The sequence below is a fragment of the Dunckerocampus dactyliophorus genome, chromosome 11, assembly GCF_027744805.1.
Source record: "Dunckerocampus dactyliophorus isolate RoL2022-P2 chromosome 11, RoL_Ddac_1.1, whole genome shotgun sequence".
In the NCBI taxonomy this organism is placed as follows: Eukaryota; Metazoa; Chordata; class Actinopteri; order Syngnathiformes; family Syngnathidae; genus Dunckerocampus; species Dunckerocampus dactyliophorus.
The window spans coordinates 30072303-30099966 of NC_072829.1; the positions used below are offsets into that span (position 1 = coordinate 30072303).

General features: G+C 42.9%; 3 protein-coding genes across 6 annotated transcripts; 1 reads left to right on the forward strand and 2 right to left on the reverse strand.

Annotated features, from left to right (window-relative positions):
- Positions 1 to 38: 38 nt before the first annotated feature.
- Positions 39 to 11078, reverse strand: yif1a (Yip1 interacting factor homolog A (S. cerevisiae)). Of its 4 annotated transcripts, XR_008572899.1 has the most exons (11): positions 10970 to 11078; positions 10593 to 10645; positions 9004 to 9236; positions 7398 to 7502; positions 5727 to 5805; positions 5591 to 5648; positions 5345 to 5500; positions 5175 to 5268; positions 1884 to 1954; positions 1548 to 1773; positions 454 to 598 (listed from the first exon to the last, which is right to left on the reverse strand). XR_008572899.1 is itself a non-coding variant. In XM_054792078.1 (9 exons), the coding sequence occupies exons 2-9, from the start codon at positions 10621 to 10623 to the stop codon at positions 440 to 442; spliced, it is 915 nt and encodes a 304-aa protein (XP_054648053.1). In that variant the 5' UTR covers positions 10624 to 10645; positions 10970 to 11077; the 3' UTR covers positions 39 to 439. The 4 variants fall into 4 exon arrangements, 2 of the variants coding, with proteins under 2 accessions (XP_054648053.1, XP_054648054.1); XR_008572898.1 differs by having other exon boundaries at positions 1548 to 1954; XM_054792078.1 differs by lacking the exons at positions 1548 to 1773; positions 1884 to 1954 and having other exon boundaries at positions 39 to 598; positions 10970 to 11077.
- A 5957-nt stretch (positions 11079 to 17035) lies between these two features.
- fosl1a (FOS like 1, AP-1 transcription factor subunit a) lies at positions 17036 to 21612 on the forward strand. The gene is made up of 4 exons (XM_054791559.1): positions 17036 to 17767; positions 18037 to 18288; positions 19543 to 19650; positions 20998 to 21612. The coding sequence occupies exons 1-4, from the start codon at positions 17648 to 17650 to the stop codon at positions 21601 to 21603; spliced, it is 1086 nt and encodes a 361-aa protein (XP_054647534.1). The 5' UTR covers positions 17036 to 17647; the 3' UTR covers positions 21604 to 21612.
- On the reverse strand, positions 21589 to 27527 carry ccdc85b (coiled-coil domain containing 85B). Its single transcript, XM_054791560.1, has one exon. It carries the CDS (start codon positions 26840 to 26842, stop codon positions 26240 to 26242), a length of 603 nt encoding a protein of 200 aa, XP_054647535.1. The 5' UTR covers positions 26843 to 27527; the 3' UTR covers positions 21589 to 26239.
- Between the last annotated feature and the right edge of the window lie 137 nt (positions 27528 to 27664).

Genomic DNA, 27664 nt, shown 5'->3' on the forward strand with positions numbered 1-27664 from the left:
TTTAAAACCAATGAAGTAGCCCACAATATACAACTGAATACACAAAGCTGAATATATTTATTTTCTTCCTCCTACAAAAAATCCAAACGTCATGCTTTGTCGTATTTAGATAAATAAAATTTGGGACTGGTGGAAATGATGCAGACATTTGAGTCATGTTTGTGAACTAGCAACTCTCCACCGACTGACAAACCTTATAGTCTTAACAGCCCTTGCTTAAAAGAAAACAAAAGAAAAATTAGGCGGCAGAAAATGAGTATTTGTCAGGATCACTGCACACAATGTTCTATCTTCACTGCTTGAGGACCTCAACACTGCGCACGCACGTTTGGACTTGGCTGGCAAACACATGTATTAAAGAAGGCAAGCGTACAAACAGTCACACACGCTTTTTTTCTGGGCAAACATTTGGACGTCCGGTCACGTGAACGCCTCACAGTCACCTGACCAGGTGAGACGTTAACCAGTAAATGATGATAGGCTGGAAGATGGCGGTTGCCACGGTGATGTACATGCGGACTTGGGGCTTGGCGCTGGAGCCGGTTGACATGGAGTCCGACGCCAGCGAGGTGAGGATTTTCATTTTCAGGGAACGGACCTGTCCAGATTGGAAAAACATTGAAAAAGATGACATTTGTGGTATTTCGCTAAAGTGACGACACCCCTCACATTCCAGCAAGCATTTTTATTATAGTATTCTTTTCACAATATGAATACTAAAGAAACATGGATGTACTTTAGCATGGCGGTGCTAGAGGCATATTCCCCTCCCTTAGGAAACTGGGCTGCATGAACAGATTTCCAACATGATCAGGAGCCCAAACACACCTCCAAGATGACAAGCGCCTCCCTGAGAAAGCTAAAGATGAAGGTGATTGAGAGGCCAAGTATGTCTCCTCCAGACCTGAACCCAATCGAGCGCCTGTGCAGCTCTAGTCAATTCCATATTCAAGAGGATTAAAGGGTCCCTGACATCATTTATCAACTTTGCTTAAACACGTTAATATGTTTGTAATTGTGTTATACATTGTTCAATTTCTGACAGTGAACGGTAAATTTGCAAAACTGAGTTCATGGCGCCAGCCATTCTGAGCTTATTTCCGGAAGTGACGCGTTCAGAGTACTATCGCTCAAGTAACAGAGGAGGATGTTTACAGTAATTATAGCAAAGATTTGAACGATGTGTCCAATAGTTTGAGGAGGAAAAAACATTTGGAGATGAAATAGAAGACTTGCAGCACATGGACTTCAGCCTTGAGACATGGCGATGAAGATTGGTCGCCTTCAAAACACAGAATGGTTTTGTAGTGTAAATTACTCTGGAGTTGTTTATCCTTCAATTACTGTTTTAAATCGTCTTCTTAATGAGCATAAAGGGGTCTTTATAGCCTGATTTATGTTATGTTTCAATCTCGCAACCGCCGCCCCCCCACAGTAAACATACATACTGCTGTGAAAAGATGTTTATATAACATGTATGAGCCTTTGCAACTTGTCGCTATCATGGAATAGTGTTTAGAAGACATTATGTAAACAAGACGACTTACTCTGTTCTGTGGCGTCGTTCTTGTTTTTCCTGTGTACGGGTGGAATAGCTTCCTTTTATAAAATGCGTTTATAGCGTACTTTCAAGCCAAATGCTTCTTGTCAAAGGTGTTCCTTCATAGTAGTCATCAATGAAATGACCACTGCAAAGAACAGAACTCAAGGTGGGCGTCCGTCTGTCTCTCCTTCTCTGCGCTTGCTTCCTCCATTTTTGTCTTAAAACTTCCTCTTTTGGGAAAGAAAAACTTACAGTGTCACTGAACATCCAGCAGCAACACAACATTTTGTCACGACTACTATTTTGATGAAAAATGAAATAAGTAGACCATCTACTGTACCTCGAGAGCGTTTGTTTACTCTGCTATAGCTGAGAGGTGTCACCCCGATGACGTCACTTCCGGAAATGAGGCTGGACAGCGAGAGCATATTTCTATAACATATTTAAGCTGATTAATCATGTCAGAGAGCATTAAGACAGTGCTAGATACCAAATGGTACTCAAGCTAAATGTTGACACCATTTGGAAATGTTCCCTGTGTGGTGTACTCACTCACTCGTGTTGCCAGCTATTTAGACAATAAGGACTGTGTGTTGACTCATTTTCAGTGGATAGTAAATCTATGCAGTCGTCCACCGCTCAATCGTGGTTCGCACATCGCTCCCTCACTATTTTGCTTCAGAAATTAATAAATGATCGCTGTTTCGTGGTTGACTACAGCGTATTAGTCCAAAGAAATGCATATTTAAGCAAATGTTACGTATCTTAATCATTTTCAAGCATAAAATGTTCTCATGTTATCTCACAACAAGCACAAAGATAAAATATAATATATAATAACAACACTGGCTGTTTAGCTGCACTCCAGCTAAAACTCAACTCTGAATCCCCGACATCACTTGTCCACACGCCCAGAAAAAATTATTGAAACAACACATGAGCACGTGTCTTATTTATGTCTTAAATGTTTTATTTTCTCTGCTTATGTCTACTATATTGGGTAATGTGAGTGGAAAGGTGACTATATAGGGGTGTTATTTCATATCTAGAGGGCTCTAATGTTAAAAACTGTATTTACAAGGTCATAAACAGGTTTTCTATGCTGTAACTTAGCAGAAATTCATTTACTGCGGTTGGGTCTGGAACCAATTAACCGGCATAAACGATTACTGTACTGCTATACAAGCTGTGCACTCAATACTTGAAAGCATATCCATGTTTACTTTGAGAGGTATTATCCTTTGTAAAAATACAGTATGGTTGCTCAATTGTGTGCTCACCTTTGTAAGACACTGGTTCCAGATGTTCTGAGATAGTCGTCCCTTGCCACTTTGCAGTTCAAATTTCACGGCTTCATTGTATGTATGTATGTACAGTATGTCACAAAAGTGAGTACACCCCTCACATTTCTGCAAATATTTTATTATATCTTTTCATGGGACACCACTGAAGAAATGAAACTTTGCTACAATGTAAAGTAGTCAGTGTACAGCTTGTATAACAGTGTAAATTTACTGTCCCCTCAAAATAACTCAATACACAGACCTTAATGTCTAAACTGCAGGCAACAAAAGTGAATACACCCCTAAGTGAAAATGTCCAAATTGGGCCCAATTAGCCATTTTCTTTCCCCAGTGTCATGTGACCCATTAGTGTTACAAGGTCTCAGGTGTGAATGGGGAGCAGGTGTGTTAAATTTGGTTTTATCACTCTCACACTCTCTCATACTGGTCACTGGAAGTTTAACATGGCACCTCATGGCAAAGAACTCTCTGAGGATCTGAAAAAAAGAATTGTTGCGCTACACGAAGATGGCTTAGGCTATAAGAAGATTGCCAACACTCTGAAACTGAGCAGCAGCACGGTGGCCAAGACCATACAGCGGTTTAACATCACAGGTTCCACTCAGAACAGGCCTCGCCATGGTCGACCAAAGAAGTTGAGTGCACGTCATATCCAGAGGTTGTCTTTGGAAAATAGACGCCTGAGTGCTGCCAGCATTGCTGCAGAGGTTGAAGGGATGGGTGGTCAACCTGTCAGTGCTCAGACCATACGTCGCACTCTGCATCAAATTGGTCTGCATGGCTGTCATCCCAGAAAGAAGCCTCTTCTAAAGATGATGCATAAGAAAGCCCGCAAACAGTTTGCTGAAGATAAGCAGACTAAAGACATGGATTACTGGAACCATGCCCTGTGGTCTGATGAGACCAAGATAAACTTATTTGGTTCAGATGGTGTCAAGCGTGTGTGGCGGAAACCAGGTGAGGAGTACAAAGACGAGTGTGTTTTACCTACAGTCAAACATGGTGGTGGGAGTGTCATGGTCTGGGGCTGCATGAGTGCTGCCGGCACTGGGGAGCTACAGTTCATTGAGGGAACCATGAATGCCAACATGTACTGTGACATCCTGAAGCAGAGCATGATCCCCTCCCTTCGGAAACTGGGCCGCAGGGCAGTATTCCAACATGACAACGACCCCAAACACACCTCCAAGACAACCACTGCTTTGCTAAAGAAGTTAAGGGTGAATGTGATGGACTGGCCAAGCATGTCTGCGGACCTAAATCCTATTGAGCATCTGTGGGGCATCCTCAAACTGAAGGTGAAGGAGCACAAGGTCTCTAACATCCACCAGCTCCGTGATGTCGTCATGGAGGAGTGGAAGAGGATTCCAGTGGCAACCTGTGAAGCTCTGGTGAACTCCATGCCCAAGAGGGTAAAGGCAGTGCTGGAAAATAATGGTGGCCACACAAAATATTGACACTTTTGGCCCAATTTGGACATTTTCACTTGGGGTGTATTCACTTTTGTTGCCTGCAGTTTAGACATTAAGGTCTGTGTATTGAGTTATTTTGAAGGGAACAGTAAATTTACACTGTTATACAAGCTGTACACTGACTACTTTACATTGTAGCAAAGTTTCATTTCTTCAGTGTTGTCCCATGAAAAGATATAAAATATTTGCAGAAATGTGAAGGGTGTACTCACTTTTGTGACATACTGTATGTATGTACTTTATTTATCCCACAGCGGGGAAATTTACTTGTTACAGCAGCAAGCAAGCAAGATACGCAAGTAAAGACTACAGTGTAAAGGATGCATAGTGACTACAACATGGTTCAGGTGGTGCAAGTGTTGTACATGTTTTTTTGTGGTTGAATACAGCCCATTACTAGTAAAAAAAAATATGCATATTTAAGCAAATTTGAACTATTATTGGCCTAAAACAAGCATTTTCAAGCATAAAAATGGCTAAATGAAACAAAATTCTAATGACCCATGATGGTAAGTGATATGTAGTGCAGTATTCTACACTGGTCACTAGGTGTCAGTCATGTTCCTGTAGCGCTGGTGTATTGTGTCGTTCTGGGCTGGTGGTTGAGTGTGGGCTATACAGGGCAGTGACGTTCAGCTTTTAGGAAGTCAGTCCGTGGAAGAAGAGAACTAGGAAGTGTTGAAGTGTTCGTGCTGTGTTTGGAGCCTCTGCCTGTCAGACATAGTACCTGTGTCTACTTCACATAAACCTATAGCCATCCATCCTGACGTGGCAACATTCAGCCGCCATCACATTACATTGACGAGACAACAGCCACGGCAGGAAGTCTGGGACTTCTGTGATTACTGTACTTACTATGAAGAACATAAGGGCACAAGAGGACCAGGTCAGGGCCACAAAATAGCCATCACTGCCAAAGAGCAAGCCACACAGCAAGGTGAAGATCATCCTGGACAAAATACAGCAACAAATATGACACCATGTTGTTGTTCCTTTCATTTATCACAGAAAGGACAAACATTTACCCGACATATTTGTATCCACTGTAAGCAATGAGGTCAAAGGTGGACAAGTCGCTGTGTACCGTCAACAAGTACAAACTCAGCAACATCACCAAGACCTCGATGATGATCCACACAAGGGCAGTGCTGGCACAAAGTCCAAGGACCTCCGGACTGAACCTTTACACACAACATGAGAAGTCAATTAGGTGTCAGCATCTAAAACATTTGACCTTACAGTAAATTAGGGAATGAAGGGAAACTTCCCACCTTTTCTGAATGCCCAGAGCCATTCCAGCAAGTAGAATGTAGGTAATGAAAGCCATGGCTAGAAAAGCAAAAAGACAAGTCATTATCTAAAAATCCAAAAGGCTTCTGATCCCAGTTAAATAATATGCAAGCTCACTTGGTATGTAAAGATCAGGCGCATTCACATCTTGTCTTGGAGTCAGCGGAGTGTCCCGATGGTAGCGAACTTCCCAATCCTACCAAGAGCCGCAGAAGAATGTACACAGGAAGTTACGTGAACTCACTCACTCCGTTATTGAAAGCACTACTTGTACGACTCCAGCGCTACCATAACAGATTACTTTTTTATATTTACTTTTATCATTTAGATTTAAGTGTAGCTTGTGCACACTTGGAGGTAAGAAGGACGGGAACAAATTAGGAATTGACCAACGGTGCCTGTTGATTTGTCCTAATCAAATGTCATGGCATTACAACTATCAGGGGAACCAGTATAGAGCGGGAGGAGCCACCTGGCGTGCCCCGGCAAGGTGCACTGTATTCGGGCACATGCTCCGAGCAGCCAGTGTGTCGCTATGGAGGTCAGGAGAACCAGAGTTTTGGCCCCCTGGCTCCTGCCACCGCTGGTGTAGGCGGAAATGTGTGCAAGTTTACCGTGGTGAAATGCAACACTGCTGTTGGTGTGTTAAGTTCGGCAATAAAGTTTAAAAAGTGCGTCAGACTCTGTATTCCTTGATCAGGACAATGGATTACTTACAAGACATTATTTGCTTTATACTGTATCACCTTCAAGCACTTGTTGCAGGTGGCTGATTGCAGTAATTTAGCACCAAAATGAGGCACCGAAAACTGCTTCGTTTTTTTGTCTGGTTAAACCATTAAGCCGCCTCACAGCGTGTGCAGATGTGCTGACAAAGTAGCGAGGAAGAGGTGTGATGTCGGCCGTGCGGAGGCATTTTCCGATAAGGTCTGAAAAAGATGTTGCAGTTGAGTAAAGGTTTCATGTACAAGTTTCCCGTGGCGGCACAAAAACGGGGAAGTTTAACACGGCCAATGTCGTCACGCATTTGAAGCAGCATCACACAAACAGCATATGGGAGCTGCCGCCATTGCTTCTGTGTGTTTGTTTTGGAGTTTGGAGAAGTTCATGCTAGGTGTAGTGTTTCTTTCTATGTTGCTGTGTGAAATCAATGCACCCAAGAAGGAAGTTCTCAAAATACTAAAAGTATGACATGTTATCATGAATGTGCCCGTTACTACATGCTCACAGCATGGATAGAAAACCAGAAAACCTTGTTGGAGCTTTTTTAGAGGGCTTTATAGGCGGAATGGGTGAATCCCATTTTTATCCCCTTTTTAGCTGTTTTTATATCACAGAAAAGAGAAAGACGTGTGTTCACGTCTCACATAAGGATTGTGGATGATGGGTAGAATTCCCCCAAAACTTCCCTTTTCCTTTAAAATGATGCAATCCTATGGTTCATCATAAATGGGTTAGTTTTTCTTTTACTTAATGTTGCTGTTTATTGTTCTCTATTTGAGTAGTATGACTTCATCAAGGCCTTTTCTGACACTGCACACTACAAAATAAATCATAAAAGTATGTTTGATTTGTGCTGATATCATATCGGATCGATATTTAAGGCTTCCATTTCTGTATTATATTGGAAGTGAAAAAGTTGTGTGTTTTTTTTACATGCAGCATGATGGCGCTCCTAATTCTTACCGGGCACCAATTACGTCAAGACTATCTCCTTTGAGCTTGATAAGTAGTAGAAAGTATGATACCGCAGCTTGTGAACGCTTTGTGCTGCTACGTTCTGATTACCTGATGTGTGTAAGGGAACATGAGGATCATGAGTTTCCTCAGCACATATCTGGTGTCCACGGCGAAGAAGTATTTCATCTTGTTCACTGACATGAACCTGCTGATCTGAAAGGCAAACATTTGGTCGGATGTGCTCAACGTGTCTGCCAAAGTCAATAAACACGGATGAGTCATTTAAAAAATGTAGGTGGTAACAACGTGGAGCAAAATTTGAGTTGGACAGAGAAAATGCACTTTGTTGTCAGCCCAGCAGAACAGCATCATTTATTTTTATTTGGGTGCCTTTCCCTATCAAAGTGCATATTAAGTTAGTTATGTATGGATCATTATCATGTTTTAATTGTAACAATAGGGAAGAGGGTTGATAGGAATACTTTCACTGTTGTTGTTCAGTCAAAAGATGAGTTTGTCCGGGCAGAATGGGCTAGGATGATTCCATTTTCACATATTGACCCACATAATTGAACATTAAAGGGTCCCTGACCTGATTCATCAACTTTGCTTAAATATGTTATATATTGTTTGCAAAAATGTTCTTATGAATTTGCAAAAATGACATCTATGGTTGTTGGCGCCAGCTATGACGAGCTAGCTCTCGCTGTTCTACCTCATTTTCAGAAGTGACGTCATCGGGGGTGACGCCAGCTGCCAAAATGTTGCGTTGCTGCTGGATGTTCACAGTGTCCCAGTGATACTCTTAAGTTTGTTTTCTTCTCCAAAGGAGGAAGGTTTAAGGCAACAATGGATGAAAGCAAGTGCCAAAAACGAGATGGACGCCCACTTCGAGCTCTGTTCTTTGCAGTGATCATTTCACTCATGACTGCTATGCTGACTATGCCTTTACAAGAAACATTTGGCTTGAAAGTACGGTCCAAATGCATCTTGAAAAAAGGATGCTTTTCCACTGCTACATAGGAAAAAAGTCAAAGTTGCCACAGAACAGAGTACGTCGTGTCTTGTTTACATAATGTCTTCTAAACACTACTCCATGATAGCGACAATGCTGGATAGCATTATACATGTTACATAAATATTTCTTCACAGCCATATACATGTTTACTGTGGGAGGCGGGGGCAAGGCTGCAATGGCAATAAGATCTAAAATAAATCAGGCTATAAAGCCCCTTTTACACTCATTAAGAGGCTAATTTAAAGCAATAATTGAAGGATAAGCAACTCCAGAGTAACTTAGACTTACCATTCTGTGTTTTGAAGGCAACCAATCTTCATCTCCATGTCTTAAGGCTTAAGTCCAAGTTCTGCAAGTTCTCTATTTCATCTCCAAATCTTTCTCCCTTCTTTTCTCCTTGAAAACTATTGACACATGGCTCAAATCTTCGCTAAAATCACTGTAAACATCTTCTGTCTCGTACACTGCTATGTTTGTTTACCTGAGTAAGTAGTACCCCGATCGCGTCACTTCCAGAAATGAGACCGGACAGCGAGACCTACCTCGTCATGGCTGGCGCCATCAACTATAAGTGTCATTTTTGCCAATTTACTTTTCGCTTTCAAAATTGGAACAATGTACAGCATAATTACAAACAACGTATACAACACACATGATACACATGATATAAGAAGAACATGGAGCGATGACGCTCACCTCTTTGTTGACCATATCCTTGCCCTGGTTGGCTATGGATGAGCCATACATCATGGCAGCGTTGGCCATTGGGTCGGTGAACAAGTTGTTCACTCCAGCCTGCATATCATTGGAGGGCGCTGCCATGTTGTAGCCTGGAGTGTAATAACCTTGACTATTGACGGCTGATGTGCTGGTATCGTCAAAAAGCACAGATTCCCCTCCCATGGGAGCTGCACGACCTCTCTGTTTACCTGGGGAGGGGGTGAATATAACAGAATAAATAAATGTCTGGAATGTACAATGATTGGACTCTGTATCAGGTAACTGCACAGTCCAATGAGATCCACTAGAACACAGGTGTCAAACTGAAGGCCAGGGGGCCTGATTCAGCCCGCCATGTCATTTTATGTGGCCCGCAAAAACTTGGAAATAATGCATGTCAACAAGACACTGTTTAAAAAATATATTTTTTTAATTATTTTATTATTATTCATTATTATGGGTTTTTTTATTACATAAAAAGATTATCAAATATATATATATATATAATTTCTTTTTTTTAACTAACACTGCATGAAGTCAGTCATGGCATGTCTCACATGACAGAGTGGGAAAAAAAAGTTCTCCAATTCCATGTGGAAGTCGTATGTTTTTGGCTTCCTACGTTTAGAAATAAATTCGAGGCCAACTGGTTAGCTAGCGGCCGTCTTGAGTCCCTGCAGCATAAGAGTCGCAAACACAGAATAGAGTGTAAAATAGAGTGTGAAAGTGACTAATGGGGTGTTATTTCATGCCGACAGGGCTCCAATAATGTTAAAAATCGTATTTAGAAAGTCCTAAACAGGTTTTCTATACTGTAGCTACAAAAAATATTAAATTTATTCAGATTGAATTCTAACTGTATATCGTGAAAATTCATTTATTGCAGTCAAGTCTAGAATCAATTAACCACAATAAACGAGGGATAAAACTGTAATATCATGAGTCTATTATACATTTATTTGGTTTCGCTGTTACAGGCGGCCCTCCGAGGCCAATCGTAATTGTGATGTGGCCCACTAAAATGAGTTTGACGCCACTGCACAAAAAGAAGCGAAATGTTACAATTTTAATAAGCCTCAGGAGGTGCCACAATAATGTATTAGAATTATGTTGCCCAAAATCTAGCCATGATGCTGGAATTTAGACGGTTTAAACGTGGACTCTACTGGATTGCCAGCACCAAATGTTGGCACCTCTGTGTTACTGTTAGATCATGAAGAAGTGTACTGTGTACAATAGCGGACCTTTGATCCAAACATTAGCTAACAAGACGATTACCACTGTATTAACAACTCTCTCTCTGTGTGATGCAGTGCAAATGACAAGCACACTTGTCATATGTGATGGCTGGCAGCCAACTATTACCAGTATTATTAGCAAAGTACTGTAAAAGCATCGTGTTACACCGCAGGTGTAATGTTATGGTCCCTGTTTTGCTTCCTTGTGCCAGCAGCTAAGCACTCTGACCTCTTTATTTGGCGAGCAAAAAAGTGGAAGTAAGAACTGATCATGGACTGAAGTTATACTTGCAAAAAGAGCTGCATGGTGATTCATTTTCTACTTACTTGCTCGGTATCCATGATGTGGCAAATCCATTTGTAACGTTCGCTGACGTTAGCTTCCAAGATAAAAACAGACACATTAGCTAATAGAGCATGTGTTTACAAGCATATACAACACTACGCTCTTACGCTGCAAACGTTAGTGGCGGTAAAATGAATGTTGCATCCATCAAAGTATGCTCGCAATCTACTTAGCTAACATTACCTTTAATAAACTTTAACGCCTCCTCCTCCTCACGTTAGCTCGCTATCAAACCAAAGGTGTTAAGGTCTTAAGTGACACCACTGCAGCTAACACAAAACACATCTGTGGCATAATTATTAACGTCACCTCAAACTATTTAAAAGAGAATACAATGTGGAAAAGAAAGAAAACTTACCTAGCCTGCTAACGTTTGGTAGCTAGTACGTGGCTATCAGAAGCGCTGGCCTGTCCCCGCCCACTCTGATGTGATTGGTTGACTTGACGTTGCCTGCGTGGCAGTGAACGTTCAGGATGGGTTGAGGGACAGTGAGCAATAGTACTTCCGTGTGGAAACGTTGCTTCAACGTGGTTAACTGTTTGTGTGACAGCACGGTAGAGTGGCCACATTAAATTTAATTAAGATAAATTAAAAGTGTAATAATTTGGACTCCTGCTTTTAATTAAATTGCCGCGTTTGTTGTCATGTCACACACAAGCCACATTACAAGGCATACATCATTCAAAGGAGACCCAATACACTCCTCAACAAAATCTTAAGGTAGGACCCCACAAGTCCCAGTATTTACATTTTGCACTGGTGGAGATAGACCGATTGTAAACAGAGCGTCACGCTGATGGCAAAGGTAAAAAGGCTTTCTGTCTTTGAAAGTAGCTGGATTGTTGAACTGCACAAGCGAGGCCTCTTGCAACACGCCATGGCAAGACGGTGATTTTAAATATCTTAAAATATCCGGAGGGTAATGGCAGAGATGTTGGCAAGTCTTTTTTTTTTTTGCAAGTCCAAGTGAAGTCTCAAGTCTTTGGTCACGAGGCCAAGTCAATTTTTAAGGCTCTAAAAAATACAGTAAATCGCTCATGTTTCTTCTTGTTTTAATGAGTCTTCTAATAAGTATCTAATAAATTCAAAGCACCTACTGTGTTATTTTCCCAACTTGTATCTATTAGCATAAAGTATCAGTACTGATTAGCTTCCCCAATGTTAATACACCAAAAGAAAGTAAAAAAGAAAACAGAATGATTGTTCACGAGCCTGACTCGAGTATGAAGTCTATTGAGCACAAGTCCAAGTCAAGTCTGAAGTCTTTCTCTGTATGCGACTTCAGTTCGAGTCGCAAACTTGACAATAAAGTCAGCGGCGAGTATAGACGCAGGATCCGACACACTGACGGCTCCCATCCACGACCCAAATGAAGATCCCAACAGATGCTTACCACAGCCCGACTACCGTAAGACAGCATCTATCAGAGAAGGGCTGAAAGTTGGAGCTTCGGGTTATGCAGTGGCATCAATCCTCTAGAGCAGGGGTCTCAAACTCGCGGCCCGCAGGCCATTTGCGGCCCACTAAATCGTATCTTGCGGCCCGCGACTGGATATCAAAGAGTAGTGTAACTGCAGCCCGCAACATCCGGACAAGCTCAGTGTTACTTCCATACTTGCAGGGGCAAGTAAACACCAACACTGAACTAACAGTGGTGTCATCACATGGATGTATCGTATCGTGAGGTACCCTGAGATTCCCAGCCCTACTCCCAATACTTGATGCAGCCCAGCCTCACCCACACTCTACCTCCACTGGCCCCCAGTGAAATTGAGTTTGAGACCCCTGCTCCATTTTTTTGGCTCTACACCTTGACTTCCATGACTGACCGCATCCAACCTCAGCAGCAATGGCACGCTGCAAGAGGCCTAGCTTGTGTAGTTCAACCATCCTGCCAAAGACAGAAAGCCTTGTGCGAATGTCTGACAGAAAATGACGCCAAAGCCAGATTTCAGCCCATATTTTGACTTTTTAATGCTATGGTCTTAAAGTTACTATCTGCTGATCAACAGCCTGTTTGAGTTGAAATACGGTTTCCAATAAATTGCAGACTATCTTTTGTCTCTTGTTTCTTCAAGTTGCACTTTGATGCTCTACTTACAATCTGGATGAAATCCACCAACACAAAATGTGAATACGTTTTGTTCCGGAGTGTAGAAGAAGAGCTAAGGCAAAAATACCAGGACTGCTACTAGACAAAGATTTCCAGTATCAAATACAGTTCTTTACTTGTACCCTTGTGATATTTCACACATTACACATAGGTTTTATCATATTTTATCACAGATGTCACGTTATCAGCGCAACACACCGATTCCTGAGTGACACAGTTACTGCTGTCCTGGGGGAGTCTTATTTCCAGACTGCTTTAGGATATAACAATTTCATAATCTGGGACAGCAACAAATACACTCCTTATCAAACTTTTTGGAGCAGCTGAAAAATTTCAAGATTTGACGTTTTGCACTGTTGGCTCTTAAGGAGGTTCTAAGTAGAGATTCAAAATCCAAAAAGAAGAGCGAGACAAAAAATGTTTTCAGTAAGCAATTTATTAATAGTGGTGAAGATGGCTTCACGGAGTCTGGAACTGATGTCCATTTTTGTAAACTTCCCTTGCCATCCACCCCTAAAGGCTCTCCATTGGATTTAGATGAGGGGAACCGTGGTCCAAAAGAGTGGGTTCATTCCTCTGGAAGAACCACACAGACGAGGGCCTTCGGTCATGAGGGATGCCCCCCTGCAACATCTCCACATAGCCGTCTGCCGTTTGATGCCCCTGCACAACCTGAAGCTCCATTGTTCCATTGAAGGATCATGATGGCGCCCCCTCCACTGTGCCGTGTGGAAAACATCTCAGGTGGGATCTTCTTGTCATGCCAGTAACGTTGGAAGCCATCAGGGCCGTTAAGGGAGAATAAAACTTTCTTCCACCTTTCAATGTCCCATGTTTGGTGCTCTCCTGCAAATTCCAAACACAATTTTGAAGAGCTTTTTTCTTCTTGAAACCTTCTCTGGCAGATGGTATCTTATGCTTATTGGACTGCACTCGGCACCATTAATAACCTTCATTTGGGCCGAGGAAGATTCTGTGTCTTGACGGACAGCCAATGGGATCCTCCGGCTCATTTTTTTGGGGTCTACCACTTGACTTTTTTTGCTCCACGAGCTTCAGGATGTTTTTCAGAAGTTTGAAATGGCTGTCTTACTGCGTCCAACCTCAGCAGCAATGACGTGCTGTGAGAGGCCTCGCTTATGCAGCTCAACAATCCCATTGCGTTCAAAGAGAGAAAGCTTTTTTGCCTTTGCCTTCAAAAGTACCACCTGGCACATGGCACTGAGGTGCCATCACCTCAGTATGTGCAACTGGGGAACTGCAGGTCTGACACTGTGACCGGCAACATGGGATCACCGCAGGGAACTGTGCTCTATCCTGTTGTGTTTACACTGTACACGTCCGCCTTTCAGTACAGCTCTGACCTCTGCCATGTACAGAAGTACGCGGACGACTTCGTCAACTGGTGCAACGCAAACCACCTGCACCTTAACACCACTGAGAGCAGGGAAATGGTGGTGGACTTCAGGAGAAACAGGACACACCCAGAACCTGTTCTCATTAAAGGTGACCGTGTGAAGCTGGTTCACACCTACAAATACCTGGGAGTGCATATGGATGATAAACTTGACTGGACGGCCAAGATGGATTCTCTGTGCAGGAAAGAGCATAGTCGTCTGTACTTCCTCAGAAGGCTGGCGTCCTTCAGCGTATGCAAGACGCTGCTACAGATCTTCTACCAGACTGTGCTAGCCAGTGCCCTCCTGTATGCAGCTGTGTGCTGGGGGAGCAGCCTCAAGAAGAAGGACACCACACGTCTGGACAAACTGGTGAGGAAGGCAGGCTCTGTCATTGGCACTGAACTGGACAGCCCGACATCTGTGGCAGAGCAAAGGACACTGAGGAGGCTCCTTTCTATCATGGACAACCAGCATCATCCAACACACAGAAGAGCAGTTTCAGTGGCAGATTACTATCACTGCCCTGCTCCACTGATAGAATGAGCGGATCATTCCTCCTCCGCGCCATGCGACTTTTCAACACAGCAGAGAGTTTATTATGACACGTTTGCGGGCCACGCGGTGGCCTAGTGGTTAGCATGTTGGCCACACAGTCAGAAGATCTGGGTTTGAATCTCCGTTGGGCATCTCTGTGTGGAGTTTGCATGTTCTCCACGGGCGTGCGTGGGTTTTCTCCAGGTACTCCAGTTTCCTCCCACATTCCAAAAACACGCACTTTGGTTTAATTGGCGACTCTAAATTGTCCATAGGTTTGAATGATTGTTTGTCTATAAGTGCCCTGTGATTGACTACCCCGCCTCTCTCCCGAAGTCAGCATACCCCTGCGACCCTAATGAGGATAAGTGGCATAGGCTTTTGCAGAGCTGCTGGTAATGTGAATGTTTTTGTCTTCTTCTTTTTGCATTTTGAATCTCTACTTAGAACCTCCTCTGGAGCCAACAGTGCAACATGTGTCACTGAAGTAAGTGCTTATATGTAGGATGTGGGTGTTGTAGCCAATGACTAAGTGACTAAATATGGCGCTTTAAGAGTGAGTAAACTGCATTGGAATCCACACTTCCTTCATCTCCCCCCTGAGAAGGTTAACTTTCTTTGGAGGGAAAGTGAGCAGAGGAAATGAGATGAAAACAGAAGTATTGGTGGACTTTCTGAAAAGGGGCAGGTGTGATTGGCATTTGCTGAGGATGGAGTGTAACTGGGTGAAAGGTTGACATGTCCCAGCGTGCGAGTGTCATCCTCACCACCATGTTCCACAAGCCTGAGTCATGTGGCGCGCACCTTTACCACATATTGCCATGTGATACACGCAGAACAAACAACTTCCTGTAAACTTGCCCTCATTATGACGAGATAGTGTTCTGAAACGGGACACCTAAATTGGATCAATGAGCAACAAGCTGGGGCAAGTCCCCGTGCGCTTGGTAGCTTCGGTGGCACTGTCACATGAACCTCACGGATGACAAGGGGTCTGCGTTTTTTATTCCTCTTCCGCGCTAACTGTGACATGATGAGTAAGTCTCGTCATAAAATTGTCAGCCGTCTTCTTTGGACCGAGCGTTAGCAGTAACGTGAGACGTCGGCCAAACAAGCCAGCAGCCAGGACAAATCAGCTCGTGCCGGGAACTCAGTTCCCGAGGGACAGCAAGGTCAGCAGCAGCTGTTGTGACAACTTACCCAATCTACACCGTAGTGCATTTTTGCTAGGTGTAATAGTAGTGTTAAGAAAAAGAAGAAGAAGAAGAAAGAAGTGCATGGAGATGTAATTCAGCAGCTCTGTGGTAGCACGCTGACTCATCTGCGCAGGCATGTGTGTGACATTGATGTGGTTTGTCAAGAGAAAGCCGCACAATTTGCTCACACCCCCATATTTCATAATTGCCCTGAGGTGCAACCTTGAAATGATCATATTTTGTAACACGAGTGCTATAATGCAATGATGAGTGCTTTATCAGTGACTTGGAACCACAGAATTCCATCCATTGCATTAACCAATCATATGCAGGCATTATCATCGACTTTCTTTGCTATTTGTTATTGAATGCCCAGGTGTCAAACTCAAGGCCCGGGGGCCAGATTCGGCCCACCGTATCATTTTATGTGGCCCGCAAAAGCCTGGAAATAATGCCTGTCAAAAAGACACTTTTTTAAATTGTATTATTTTCATATAAAGTGGTGTGAAAAAGTGTTCCTGATTTCTTACTTTTTTGTGCTTGTTTGTCACACTTCAGTGTTTCAGATCATCAAACCAATTAAAATATTAGTCAATGACAACACAACTGAACACTTTATGCAGTAAATGAAACTTATAATCATATTCATAATCCCCAAACCTAATAACTGGTTCGGCCCCCCCGAGCAGCAACTGCAATCAAGCGTTTGTGATAACTTGCAATGAGTCTCTTACAGTGCTGGGGAGGAATTTTGCAGAATTGTTGTCATTCTCTTAATATTTTGACTTTATTCTTGTAAAATTACAGTTTTTTTTCCATTTCTGATGGGTTTTTTTCATTTTAAAACTATTTCATCTTTCTTTTTGCAAATTTTCTTCACGTACGTAATTATGACTTTATTTCTGTAGTGTAACTTTCCACAACCTAATTTTCCAAAAGTTACTTAATTTTGTTTTGTTTCTCATAATATTACGACTTTAAAAACAAGTATTTGATATTTCAACTATACCTAATATTTTTACTTTAATTCTCTTAAAATGACTGTTTTTTTCCTCGTAATTTCTGACTTTATAATATTATTTTTTTCACACCCTAATTTTCCAAAAATTACAACTTTCTTTTGTTTTGCCTCTCATAATATTACAACTTTAGAAAAATAATCAACTCTCTGCTGCTAAAATGAAATTTCCAGTTCATTTGGAGCTGTTAATACGATCAATTTGATTAAAATGTTTCATCATTTAACAGCGCCAATGTATTCATCTCAAACACTTCGTACGTTGCTGTAATGTTTCCCCAACTCTTTCTAGAACATGCTGGCGTTATCTCTCCTCGAGGGCGGAAAGTGCCGCAGGAATCCCTCGGCTGTAGGAAACTCTCACCATATTAGGTCAATGACGTCACGTCACGTGGTGGGTTCAGCTAGAGATTCCAGGCAACATTATTTCCCGTAAGTGGGGAGGGGCGTGGCGAAACTATCTTGCCGCTTTAAGAGTTTACAACGACACAATCATTCCCAGACTTTGGTTTGTAGGTGTGTGACTAAGCACGATCGCACAGAGAGACATTTTTAAACGTTGAAGGACGACTGTGGGGGGGGGGAATAGGCCGCTATTTCATTCGTCTCCACCCCTTGGATTCATAGCCGTTTGGACTCGGCCGACTCGTCGCGATACTTTGGCTCGCAGTCACTTCCAAGTGACACACAAACTGAAAGTTGCCTTTGGAGTACGCAATCCACCCCCCGGGGACCAATTTTACTTATTGATTTGAGTTCATTTCAATAGTAAGTATGTACAGAAACTTAGGGGGCCACGGACGAGGCAACCCAGCGTACGCAGGCGGCGCTTCTGGGTCCAATTCTGCTTCCCTGGAAAGCACTACTAGCGCCTCGACGACACAGCAGGAACAGGTGAGCCTATACCTGTCATTGCTCTTGGGTACTGACTATTATAACATGCTAACGCACGTACATACTTTTTATTGGCAGTTTCCTAAGAGGAATGGACAGTTCCTAAAAGTATTCCTTCCACTGGTGTGTTAAACCTGTATCCCTAGTCTACCTAAACACCTTGCGCTTGTGTACATTTGCTGAAAGGGAAATTCAATACATGGGACATAATCCACTATTTACTATACCGATTATGCAGGTTCTTTTATTCCACTAACTCTTCTCCTCAGAAATATTCCATGGCGGGCAGCGGTCAGTTTGTACCCAGCCTCAACGCCATCACAACCAACCAGGACCTCCAGTGGCTGGTCCAGCCCTCCCTCATGCATCCACCCGGTCCTTCTCGATCTCCGGCGCCTCCTTACCCGCCGCCGTCCCTCTCCGGGGTGCGCCCGCCCCACTCCCCTTTCATCAGGCCGGGGGTCATAAGGGCAAGCGCCAACACAGCAACTGTTTCCACCCGGCGCAGGAACGACGAACATGTAAGGCAAAAATGTTAGCAAGATTGAACGTATGTCTCAACCCCGTTGACTTATTGGGAAACAACGTCAAAACGAGTGTGCAATATCCTGTAACGCTCGCCGTGACACATACGCGCCACCTCGGTGGGACTTGCACAACTTAAAGACGGCGAAGGACTGTTTGATACTTCAGGTCAATTTGATATTTGACGTGTGAGCACATGTTGTTTATTTCCTGAGTTGACTTGGAGACAATATTGACTGAGTGAAATGATGAGCTGCGACAAACAAACATGGATGGCAGAGCAGGGTTGTGTAAAAAAAAAAAAAAAAAGATGGTAATGACCCGATTCACTTTCACCAAAAGTGCTGTTTGTTTGTTTTTTGGTGAGTCCCCCTCCGTCACGTTTGTATCACAGCCGAAGTCTTAATTGTACAGGAAGCGGACTCGCACATGACTCACGGAGGGAGGGCACGGCCCGCAAGTCGTGTAATGTGACTCACACCTGAGTCACCATTCGGGTCTGAGGGTGACTCATCACTCTTTGAAAGGGCGGGAAATAGTGGCTCCACAGCAGCTATCCAGCACAGTGCCGGATGAAGCCAGAGACACAAAGGAGCAGATGATGACTAATATTTATATTAGCGTCTTCTTCTGTGTCATGTTGGGGACTCTTCCAGGCCCAAAGTCCTACCCCGTACCTTGAAAATGTGGAATTATTGTTAGGCGAAGCCGAAAGGTTTACACCACTGCAGGTCACTTCCAGTGTTGTGATACTTTAACCCCAGAGATCCACTACTTGAGTACATTTATCAAGTTTCTTATTCCATCTTATTTATTTTTTGGTTATTGTCATGACTTTTGTCCACCGATTGGCTGGTGGAGAGAACTCACATCCTCCCAGGCGGCTGCTATTGAAAATAGATTATTTTGGCCGTTGTAGAAAAAGATGTATGGGCACTGAATCAAGTGGTAGCGCCCAAAAAGACATAAAAAAAAACACTGCTCAAGCTGAAAGTAAAAAAAAAAAAACAGACTGAATATGAAAAATTTGACTTTTGAGCTTTAAGGAAGTAAAAAGTAAAAGCACTCTCACTGAAAAAAGACGGTCAGGAAGACGAGGGATATTTTTTGTGTTTGTCAGTGTCAGTCTGTCAATATACCGTAAACCCACCTGTCTTATCGTGTTGTATGGCATCTGTGGTTGGTGTTTCCAAATATGGTCGTTTGCCCGATGAACACGTCTAAACAACTGGACTGTTCTTTTCTTCCAGTTGTCCCAAGAAGAGCTGGAGAGACGAAGACTAAGAAGGGAGCGGAACAAGCTGGCAGCAGCAAAATGTCGCAACCGTCGCCGGGAGCTGACGGATTCACTGCAAAATGTGAGCCCAACCTCTGATTTTGCACCAAAATGTCGACTCGTTTTAACATGCTCGCCTGCCGTACAAGTGTAAAAAGAAGCTGACCGCCGCTAACGATAAGTCGTACGCTCATACTTGTCAAAGCCAAAGAAAAAGCAACACGCACTTGGAGAGTTGATGGTTCAGTTGGTGCAGGTGAGCTTTGTGACACAGGTGGAACATCAGCATCAACTTCACTCTTTGCGCTTTTTTCCCCATTTTTGCTGTTGTTTTTGTATTTTTAATAGTCCAAATACTTCAACTTTCAAGTAGCTTTCTTCTGGTAATATTAGGATTTATTTTATATTAAAATTCGACCCAATGCTCCAAAAATGGCAACGTAATATTACGACTTTAAAAAAGAAAAATTGTCTTTAATATTTTAACTCGATGCTACTAAAATGACAATTTTTTATTTTTTTTAATATTTTTACTTTATTCTTGTAAAATTGCAACCATTTTTTGCCATTTCTGCTGAGGTTTTTTTTTCCAACTATTTCAACTTTCTTCTTGCAAATTTTCTTCTCATAAGTACGACTTTATTCTTGTGACATTATCACTTTTTCTGCAACCTAACTTTCCACCAATTACAACTTGATTTGGTTTTGTTTGTTTGTGACGACGGAGCATTACGGCCGCATTGGCAAGAAACACATCTGAGATCAAACATTTACCAGAAAAAAAGTCATTTACGGGAATAAAGTCGTACATTTACCAGAAATTCCTTTCGTAAATTTAAGAGAATGAAGTCGTAATATTGCAAGAATACATTTTTTTTTCATAAATTTACGACTTTATTCTTGTAATGGTACATTTTTCTTGTAAATGTACGACTTTATTCTCGTACATTTGACGTTATTCTCGTTAATTTACAAGTTTATTCTCGTAATATTCTAACTTTTTTCCTGTAAATGTATGACTTGATCTCGGAGTGTCAGATCGTTTATTTTCCCAATGTGGCCCTCACAGTCCGTCGTAGTTTCTCATGCTATTATGACTTTAAAAAATTCTGCATTTTTTTCTTTAATATTTCAACTCTGTGCTGGCAATATTACCCAATTTTTTTTCTCAAAATATGAGTTTATTAACATTTTAGACTCCATCTTTTTTCTCTTAATATTTTGACTTTATTCTTGTAAAACTACTGTTGATTTTTCAATTTTTGTCGTTTTTTTTTTTAAGTTTCTTGTTGAACTATAGTTTTAGAATGTGCTACAGGCCACTAAAATGGCTGCAAATGGCCCCCAGGCCACACCTTGGGCACCCCTGCTTGAGCTGCTCACTGAGCTGAAGCCAGAGAACGTTCATTCCGTTCTGCTTTGTTTTCAGGAGACCGATGAGCTTGAGGATGAAAAGTCTCGTTTACAAAAGGAGATCGCCGACTTGCAAAAAGAGAAAGAAAAGCTGGAGCTGGTCCTCGAGGCCCACCGCCCCATCTGCAAAATCGAGGACTCCGACTCGGACTCGGACTCGGACCCCGTGTCGGCGCTGTCGTCTTTGGCGTGCATCAAAATGGAGCCCGAGGACTCCAGCAGCAGGCCGGGGCCGTCGAGGAAGCAGGCAACGAAGACGGAGAAGCCCAAACCAAAGATCACCATCCCCACCAAACCCGCGACATCATCATCATCATCATCATCATCATCATCATCATCAACAACAACATCTTTAGCCCCCGCCGTCAGCCAGGAGTCTGAGTCCCTGCACACCCCCATCCTCGCATCCACCCCGTCCCTCACCCCCTTCACGGCCAGCATGATCTTCACTTACCCCTCGGCCGCCTCGGACAGCGGCGCCGCCGTCACCGCCGCGGCGCATCAGGGCAATTTCCCGACATGTCAAGCCCCGCAGCCTTGCGGCGTCGCACATCGCCGCAGCAGTAGCAGCGGCGACCAATCCGATCACTCCTTGCACTCGCCAACTATCCTCACACTGTGATTGAGCGTCCAGGGGCGGGCGGGCGGGCGGGTGTTGCTAGGCAACACGGAAACAACCACCATTTCAAAATGTTTTTTGGGGGGGGCGGGTGGGGAAGATAAAGGCATTCTCTCAAGTGGCATTATCATGGTTCCACATTTGTACACCACACACACACACTGTATTTCATAGCTCTCCTTTGTACTTGTTTAACATATTAGTCACACACATGACATTTTCTAGAATGACTATGATTGTTTACTATTTACTATTTCTACTATTTGATAACGTTGCCTTAACATTGTATCGACCACTAAGGCTGGGCCGTAGGACTTCATAGAGATTCTATATTTATTTTAGAGTGTCTTAATATATTTTTGATAATGTTCTCTGAAGGGTGACATTTTTGGGTGGGCAGTGCCTTACTTTTAGTATTTTCATCTGCGCTGTTTCAGAGACAATAAAAGAGCTGTTCAAGCGGTGCCGGTGTCAAATTCATTGCGGTGTTCAAGCGAAAACACAAACATGTTGTCAAAGGTCCTTAACCTTAGCATGCTAACACTTAACATGAGTTCTACTTATACAAAGGGCAAAAATATGCTAACATTAGCATGCTAAAACCTAGCATAATAGTGCTAAGTGTTTATATAAGTACTTATGAAAATGGCTACAAATGCCACTATGCTAATGTTGGTATGCTAACATCAGAATGCTAAAACCTAGCATAATAGTGCTAAGTGTTTATATGTCTACTTGTGAAAAAGGCCCAAAAAATCTACTATGCTAGTATTGCAACAACACATCATCAGTAGGGTAAAACTAACCTGTCTGACGACTGTCTAACCCCAGCTCACGGTCCCTGTTAGTGGGTGAACAATCCAACGCTTGGTGAATTCTGCTTCACAATGATAGGAAGAGCCAGTTATCCATGTGGTACCTTTTGTGACACCTCCTGCTGGAAACCCAAAAAGTCAGAAGGATCGTCTGCTAATGTTAACATTATCTTGCTAACACCTAGCATAACACAAACTTTTTATGTGTCTACCTTTGAAAATAGATAAAAATGTTAGTATGCTAACGTTAATGTGCTAACATGCTAATGTTAGGCCAACACCTAGCATAATAGTGGTTATGTACACCTGTGCTAGTGTAACGGATGCCAGCCAGTAAGGCTGCGCAAGTGTATGTTGGTAAACCTCACTCCCTCTGCCTTGAGAGCTGCGCTGAATACGTGGTCGACAGTCTGGGCTTTTGGCCGTGTTGTCAGCGCTCTCGCCTCCCATTACGAAGGTCTGGTGTTCGATCCCCGGTGCGGGCAGTGTGCAACAGGGCGGGTTACACTTATGAAAATGGCTAAAAATGTTATCATGCTATTGTTAGCATGCAAGCAATGCATCTGCTAATTTTGTTTGTCTTCTGCGTTACTAAAAGGAGTGATACCCTTGCTAAACCTGGCTTAGCGAGAGACAGATTGAGAGGTGGGGGGTGGGATGCAGCGTCACGTCAAAAATGCTGTCAGAGGAAGTCTGTCGCAGCACTAAGTGGGTAAAAGCATTACCCTCTTCAGTGCGGGACCCAAAAATAAAACTGATGAACATCTGGAAAGTCAGGCCCGCGTGACAGACACGAAAGGGGCATAAATCCGGCCCGGCCTGGCGGGGACGTGAAGGTCAGAACAACATGTGTGCAAATCAATCCCGTCAGCACGTGTCATGTGAATGTTTCACGCAAAGAAAGGTCGGCGGGGCAGCAAATCGTGTCATCGCACTGTACTGTATTTCAAGCGTACAGCCCACCACAGACAGCTGAAGGAACCGCTCGGTACAACTAAAAGGGCGAGCTGGTGATGCCGGCTCGTACATACAAACCAAGAGGGGTCCAAGGTCAAACTATCCTTCATGGTACAGGGTAAATACAAAGCATACAGAGCAGAGCAGACTGAAAGAGCACCCGCTGAGGCTGCGTTCACACTTGAGGTTCGGTACTTGAGGGTTTTTTTAAAGGTACTTGGTGCACGCGTTGGTGCGCTTGACCTTCACACTTGGGCACAGTGAAGAATACAAAACGGGGGTGTCCAAAGTGCGGCCCGCAGCACATTCTAAACTCATCATTTAACAAGAAGAATACTAAGAAAAGCAAAAATCAGCAGCAATTTTACAAGAATAAAGTCAAAATATGACGAGAAAAAAAGTGGCAGTCCAATGAGAAAAAGTCCTAATTGTACAAGAATGACGTCACAGCGTTAGGAGGGAAAATAACCTCATTTTAGTAGCAAGACGTTATCATTTCAAAGTCCTGATCTCATGGGAAACAAACTAAACAGCAAATCAAGTTGTCATTTTTGGAAAATCAGGTTGCGGGAGAAGTTATATTACACGAGTGAAGTTCAAATATTAAGAGAAGAAAAGTGGTCGTCTAAGCAGAAAAAGTCCTCGTTTTACAAGAATAACGTTGCAATGCTAAAAATAACATTTTAGTAGCATAAAGTGGAAATATTCAATAAAAAAAGATGTTTGCTTTGAAATTCGTAATATTGTGAGAAACAAACAAAACAACAAAAGTTGTCATTTTTTAAAAATAGGTTGTCGAAAAAGTTCAAGTCAAAATATTATTGGAATAAAGTCACAAATTACCAGAAGAAAATTTCAAGATGAAATTTGAAATAGAAATTTAAACAATTTAATTAAAAAAAAAACCCATCACAAATGCAAAAAAACGGTAACTTGACCTGAATAAAGCTCAAATATTAAGAGAAAAAAATTGTCGTCTAACAAGAAAATGTCGTCATTTTACAAGAATAACTTAAAAATAACATTTTAATAGCATAAAGTTGAAATATTGAAAAAAAAAAAGATTATTTTTTTTTATTCCTAATATTATGACAAACTACATTTTTGGAAAATCAGGTTGCGGGAAAAGTTAATAAAGTCAAATATGTAAAAAAAAGTCGAGAAGAAAACTTAAAAGAAATAATTTGAAATAGTTGGGAAAAAAAACAGAAATGCAAAAACCAGAAGTAACTTTACCAGAATAAAGTTACAATATTACCAAAATAAAGTTACAGTCTCACAAGGGAAAAGTCCTCATTTTACAAGAATAACGTAATATTCAAAGGAAAAATAATATTTTAGTAGCATAAAGTTGAAATATTGAAGAACATTTTTGTTTTTTTAATTCGTAATATTGGGAGAAACTAAACAACAAGTAAAGTTGTCATTAGGTGAAAATTAGGTTGTGGAAAAAGTTAATAAAGTCCAAATATTATGGGAATAAAGTCATAAATTACTAAAAGAAAACTTGCAAGAAATAAAAAAAAAAAAAATCATACGAAGAATAAACCTGTCGTATTGTTAGGAAAAACAATGTTTACCAGACAAAACACCAAAAATGTAAAAACAGCTGTAATTTTTTTTTATATCATCGGTTATCGGAGCTATTTTTAACGTGATCGGATTTATCGGTATGAGGTCATCATTCCCTGACGTAATTATGGTGCACCCCCAGTTTTAACACCACCAAACTTGGCAAGTGTGAACGCACCCCAAAAGTGACTAGCAACAGCAAGAAATGAAAAATGCAGTAGAACCGAAACAGAAACCTTCCGGTCTGATACAAAGACTTTCCAGTTGGATGTTCCGTTTTAAAAAGCGTCAAACTATCAGGTCCGAGTGAGGTCCAAAAACATCTATCATCGTGCGCCGGCCTGGTCTTGGCTCTGGCTCGTACCTGAAGGGCCGCCACGTTAGAGCGCTGGGAAAAACAAGCATCATGCATGCACCACGGCAGCCACATCCTGCGCTGACGCGCAGAGTGCGTCGGAATATCACACATTGTCGGGAACCTTGCAAATGCTGCTATCAACCGCGCTCTTCTGTCACCTTATTTCAGTGCCTGGGATTCCACAGGCTAAATATGGCTCAGAACTGGATTGAAATTGATCTTTGATTAGAAGACCAGTGATAGCGCTGTCCAGTGCAACAGACAACAAGGCTTCATCCCAGCAGGCGCGCAACATCGATGCAACGTCAAATAAACACTCATGGCGTTCAACGTTTCAAGGGGAAACAACGTCGCAAAATAGCTGTAACGTTTCAGCAATGTTCTACTGCAACGTTGCAAAATACCTGTAGTCGTACAGATAGACTATTTTGTTTGACTAGTTTTATTATTAATTCCGTTTTGTCAAAAAAAAGGGTTTGAATTTCAAGATTCAAGGTTGCGAAGTGACCAAAATCCGACAATCAAATCAACGTGAGAACCCGACAGTGACTGAACATCACTTCCAACGTTGTGCGTGTGTCGCTCAACGTCATGAGCCAATTCAACCATTTATCAACGTTGTTTCAACGTCGTGGGCCTGCTGGGTTTTTTCTACCAGTGTAGGCTAGTCCAGTGTATTGGTCCCTTTTTTTTAAACAACAAACAACCGAAAAAGGAGAATTTCGCCCCTCGAAAAAGAGAAGTCATTAGAAAAAACTGTAAAATTGACCTTGCGTTATCAAGTCTATGAAATGTGAGCGGAAACGGCACACGGCAAGTCCGGCAGCATTCGAAGGCTTCAATGGAAATGCCCGACGAAGCTGGCGATGCACGCCGCATCGCCGCTCGTCTAGCCCTCAGCATCCACGTTTAAGCCCTTTCCCCGCACAAAGCTGCATCAGTCATCAGGGGAGCACACCAAGTGGAGCTGGTCCGGACTCCCCACGCTGCCTGTGCTCGAACTCCCGTCCCCCAGATCCCGGGCCACCATGCAGGGCAAGGTGAGCTCCGTGGACCCGCCGGGGCTGGAGTCGCTCCTGCTGACGCACTCCTCCTCCAGGACCAGGCACAGCTCCTTCAGGTCTAGATTCTCCTTCACCAGGCCGTCTTGCATACGCTCCAGCTCGGCCAGCTTCTTCAAGTAGCCCCCCAGGTCCTCCCGCATGACTTTGGCGGCATGGTGGCCGAAGAGCTGCCACTCCCGCGCCAGCTTCTTCACTTTGAGCCGGTCGTCGTCCAGGAAGCAGCACAGGTCCCTCAGCTCCATGTTCTCCTCCTGCAGCCGCTGGTTGATGACTTTGAGCTCCCTGATTTCCAGGAGGTGGCCCTGCAGCTGTTTGTTCACCTCCTTGATGAGCCTCCCACGTTGGATGAGGGCTGAGATCTTCTCGGACTCCTCCTTGCGCAGACGACTCAGGAGCTCCTCTTTGGAGCACGCCAAGAGATCCTCATCGGACATCTTTGACAGCTCCCTGCTCAGGAGCTCACTTTCACTGCTCATCTTGTCTGTGATTTCACAACACCCCTCTGCGGTAATAATCCCTGAGAATGGAAAATGTGCTTCAGGAGCTGAACACCCTCATCCAGCGTTGTCTTTCCGGTGTAAACATCACGCCAAGGGCAGAAAGCTTCAGTTAGAAGATTCTCTATGATGCACGGTGACTGTTTTGTGCTCAATGAGTGAAGTGCATTACAAACCAAAACAAAATCAACCTGTAAGCAGCTTCTTCCAACAGGCCTCCACAGGAACACGAACGCAACTGTGCTCGTTTTTTGATGGTGTTCTGAAGGTAGCAGTTTGCAAATGCGAAACCTACTTCGATCCACTGTGTTTGTTTGTTTGTTTGTTTTTAATCCATTGGGCTCCGATGGTTCACAGCCCACAGATGTTGTGTTTTCACCACCGCTGCCATCGTCTGATCAGATTGTCCTCCGCTCGCCTCGGCTGAATGGATTCGGTTCTTCCCCGGTTCGGTGGCTGCCGACGGCGGGGGAAGAAAGCAGGAGATTCTCACAAACGGTTCATTACGAAGCGTGTGAAAAAGAAGCGAATTTTAAAAATAGTCCCTTTTCTTCAGCTTAATGTCACGGTTTCTGCTCATCTTCGGGCCGGACGGTCAGCACAACAATGTCCGCCTCCGCCACTTTCACGGTTTGTGAATCTGCTAGCAGCTAACTGCATCAAGCTAAAGACTTTACCGGAAACAACTTTACTGGTACTTCAAAATAAACTCACACGCGTCACACTGTTTTACGCTCAAGCACGCATTGTCGTTAAAACAGACAAACGTGTACACTTCAGACCAACAATATTTGAGTTAAA